The sequence below is a fragment of the Ostrea edulis genome, chromosome 5, assembly GCF_947568905.1.
Source record: "Ostrea edulis chromosome 5, xbOstEdul1.1, whole genome shotgun sequence".
Classification (NCBI taxonomy): Eukaryota; Metazoa; Mollusca; class Bivalvia; order Ostreida; family Ostreidae; genus Ostrea; species Ostrea edulis.
Window position 1 is genome coordinate 82,116,130 of NC_079168.1, and position 4,201 is coordinate 82,120,330.

The 4,201-nt window shown below is 40.4% G+C and overlaps 1 protein-coding gene across 1 annotated transcript; it reads right to left on the reverse strand.

The window, feature by feature from the left end:
- Positions 1 to 417: 417 nt before the first annotated feature.
- LOC125652008 (uncharacterized) lies at positions 418 to 3,767 on the reverse strand. Its single transcript, XM_048880875.2, has 2 exons — positions 3,539 to 3,767; positions 418 to 3,039 (listed from the first exon to the last, which is right to left on the reverse strand). The coding sequence occupies exons 1-2, from the start codon at positions 3,564 to 3,566 to the stop codon at positions 833 to 835; spliced, it is 2,235 nt and encodes a 744-aa protein (XP_048736832.2). The 5' UTR covers positions 3,567 to 3,767; the 3' UTR covers positions 418 to 832.
- Between the last annotated feature and the right edge of the window lie 434 nt (positions 3,768 to 4,201).

Consider the following 4,201-nt stretch of genomic DNA (forward strand, 5'->3'; position numbering starts at 1 on the left):
ATTTAGGCCTATGCTCGGCGCTTACGGCCTTTGAGCTAGGAGGGATCTTTATCGTGCCACACCTGTTGTGACACGGGGCCTCTGTTTTTTGCGGTCTCATCCGAAGGACCGCCCCATTTAGTCGCCTCTTACGACAAACAAGGGGTACTGAGGACCTATTCTAACCCGGATCCCCACGGGACGACATTCCCGAGAGTATGCGATACTCAGTGGTTAATTTTATGAAGTTTATGGATTTAGAGAATTATACTCCCAACACTAATTATGAATGGCAAGTTATGTGCAAGTCTCTGTAGCTAACAAACAAAAAAATACTACTACTACTACTAGTGCATGTTCGTAGATCTGGCAAAAGATCGTCTAGACTGCACAAAGCCTCCCTGCCTTCCGTGAAATAAAAAACCCCAGATGTCTATATACTAGTATTATGTGAAGACTAACGCACAGCATTATTTTATTGATATTTTGGAATACAACCTGAATGAATGGACATACTCATGACCTCTCTCTTGTTACTTCATCGCATCAGAACTGCCTATTTAACTGTTTTTAGAATGCATTTTTTCTCTTGAACCATACCACAAACAATAAAACACCACAACATTTAACTTGAGATCCGCCCGTGCTCGAGGGACACCCCAGATCCGCGGTCTGCAGACTAAAAATATGAGAAATAGCTGAAATCGCATGTACTTCGCGTTCCCTCTGATATGAGAATGTGACGATGCGTGAAAATCCAACGTAATCTTCTCACGTCTTGGAAACTTTGTGCATTATAATAGGTATAGTATACCGGTATATTACTATGAATGCCCCTTTTATGTTCCGGTAATCAAAGCCATTGCTTAACATAAGTTTCCTCTGGCCTTGCAGCGGGCATAGATAAATCATTTGTGAAGTCGTTGTCTTCATAATCGTCATCTAGCATTGCAAATGGCTTTACCACTCCAACAGGCCTCCCAGAATCTGATTCAGATCGGGAAAATGACGGGTAGCAATCGCGGAAATTATCCGAAGGTCGCAAGCAGCCAAGCGGAAGTTGAGTGACGTCAGGCACCGAGTTGGTCATTGATCGCGGGTCTTTGTTCATCGCATCTTCTGTTGGAAGAGTATTCATGCTAATTTTCTGCGGAACTGGCGATATATTTAGCGATGTTTTTATCATTGAACTTGTGTCAGATGAAGTGTTAGATGAACACATTGATGACCATGTTTGGTCGCCGTCTCCCGACGATGTGAACATGTGCGAGTTTATTGAGTGTCCTAGGTCTCCAGAAGGGAATTTGTCCATCTTAATTTCCCGCGCCAGTGGATGAACATTCTCCTCTCCCGCTGACCTCGAAGCATGGCTCGAGTGTAGGCTCGAACTAATGTCCCATGGCAAACTTTGGGCGCTTATAGGTCGAGGATCGGGTAATGCCTCACGCAAATTATTTTCATATGAAATTTGTACAGACCTCATTCCACTAGAATGATGGTTAGAGGATGATGAGAGATTGTGGTTTAAGGAAACGGATGATATGTTTTGAGTACGCGAGTGCGAAATGCTATTTGATGACTGTAAGGACATCGTTTTGAAGTCTCTGCACTCAACTTCTATCGGAACTGGCGAGGTTTTAGACAAGTGACGATTCGACGTACGCTGCGTTTGATTGATTGACGTGTTTGTCTCCCCTGAATAGGGTTCCTTCCATATGTTTGTATCTGGAGGTGGTCTCACATATTTAATGTTATTTCTTGAAACTTCCCAAATGTTTGTTCGAGAAGAAGGCACATTGACGACATCCTGATGTTTGCCATTTGTAAATGATTCATCCAATGTTTTATTCTGAAACGGGTCTTTTTGAGATCGTTGTGAATGGGTCATTTCTCGAAGCTGCTTCGATGTTTCGGACGGCGAAGGTTCCATCGAGCAAAGATTTAAATCCGGGGCCTCTACAATGTCAATAGATGGCGAGGTATTGTTTGACTGACGCGAGTTTGACCCATTCAAAACAAAACCGTTCTGCTTTCCACAGCTCCGACCTTGATTTGTTGTTGGGTGAGGGACGTCCTCTTTGATGCCTCTTGTTGGTAACTGTTCATTGTGGTGACGGGGCGTATAAACGTTTGAGAGACTAGACTCGTTACAGTAATCACTGCTCTCATGACTGGCGTATGCCGAGTCTGGTGCCCGCCCCTGACTTATCGATCTATGATACTTTGATTGGTTCTCATACTTTTCTGATTGATTTAATTGATTCTCAGAGTACCCGTCACTGAATAATGCAGAATTGGGCACTTCTTGGTTGGACAAGCTATTATACCTAGTCATCTGGTGCTGTGGGCCCCGCATCTTTGCACTCCCATTAGGGGGTAATCGGCTGATTACATTTGTGTACAGCCAATATGCGCGATTCTTCAGTTCTGCCTTTTCTTTCTTCAGTCTTTTCTTTACTTCCGGTTGGAGTATGTGCTTTACGGTATCATGGCAAATAATGTCGTCTTTGATGTAAAACTCTATAGATCTCAGGCTCCTGATTCCCATGGGAATTTTGAATTTCGCTTTCCGGGGGTTGTTCACTAGTATTGGTACAATGGTGATTTCTTTGTTGTACATCGCTCTCTGGAAGAAGGGTTCCCCTGCTAGATCCGCCCATCCCAATGGGTCAGCACAAAACTCTGACGTCACTAACAGAAACGCAAGTGTTGATGACACTGTTTGCTTATCTCTTTTGAACAGTAATTCAGACACTGGCTCGTTTAATGATTTCCATGAGTCTTTCCGATAAATTTCAATCTTTGGTTGAAGTGGGAACAAAACCTTTTCGAGATATTCTAGAACTTTCTTTGCGGTATCGTAATTGTGGGTGTGTGCAAAAAGTATACTGTCGCATTCGCAGACTGGGAAATGGTAATCAATCGACTTTTTCCAAATTGTTTCATTAACCACACTGAATATATCAAACCGTCCATTATGTGTTGTTTCGGATGTAATCCATTTTTTCATGGCATGCTCATCAATGCCCCTTTCCAGAAGTCTTTCTCTTATATGATAATCTAAAAAGAACAATTATGTTGCTTGTATTTTAGGAGCAATATCTAGCTTCAGTCATTGTAGACAAAAAAAATGGACACTGGAAATTTATTAAATCTGAATGGTGGTGGGTTTTTTGTTTGTTTTGTTTTGAAGTTGAATTTGTTTTGTTATATATAGTGGGCGGCGAGCGCCTTAGTTATTATAGAAAATACGAGAAAATTAGTGGGGAAAACCACATACGTCCAACATAACACCGTTATCAATGAAACAAATAATGGGATTTATAACAATTTTTAAATATTGAAGAAAAAAAAAGATGAAAAATACACGTCAATGCTATCAAGGAAACGACGATACGATGACAACAGACGCGAGTTTAAAAATAGAGGGTAGAAAATTTGTGGGGTAAGATGGGGAATATCAAGATAATGTTAATAGTGTTTATAGACAAAATGCAAATCAAGTGAAAGAATTAATTGTTCTATACAGCAACAAAAATTATGAACAGAAAATTAATACCATTTTGTAGGCCTATCCAATCGTCCATTTTATACGCATCAAAATACCCAACTGAATAACAAACCGAAAGTACAATTAGATACACATCTTTTTTACAACTACCCACTATTTCATTTTGTACATAAAAAATCGTTTAAAAATTCTCTTTAAACAATTTTAGCTACTGTGTAGATATTTTATCTTTTAAATTAAAATTTTTATTTTGGGTGAGTTATCGTTCCCGTGGACGGTGTAAAAATGGGTAAATTATATCGATGAGCAATGCCAACGTTCACACTTCATAACCCTCTAAATCATTTCCAATACCGTCAATTTGGAATTTCACATTGTGGGTTTTATCATATAACAAGAGTAAAACAATTTAATCGGGTTTAAACCAAGACTTGACAAAATTTAGACGTATGTGTTTCTACTTGGGTGCGTGAGGTATCTCGGTATAATCAGAGATTGTGTTGGATCTGCTTGGGGTCAAACCTCTAGCACAACAGTTAAGTGATTTACGACCGAATTAACCCACTAGCCATAGCTAGTAGGAAGGTCATGTACTAACATCACCTCCACTCCCACCTACCCCTCCAGTGTGGAGCGAATTTTTGAAGGATCACTCTCACCGACCAGAAAGTATCCTCTGGGCTCTATCTTGAATTATTGTATAAGGAAATC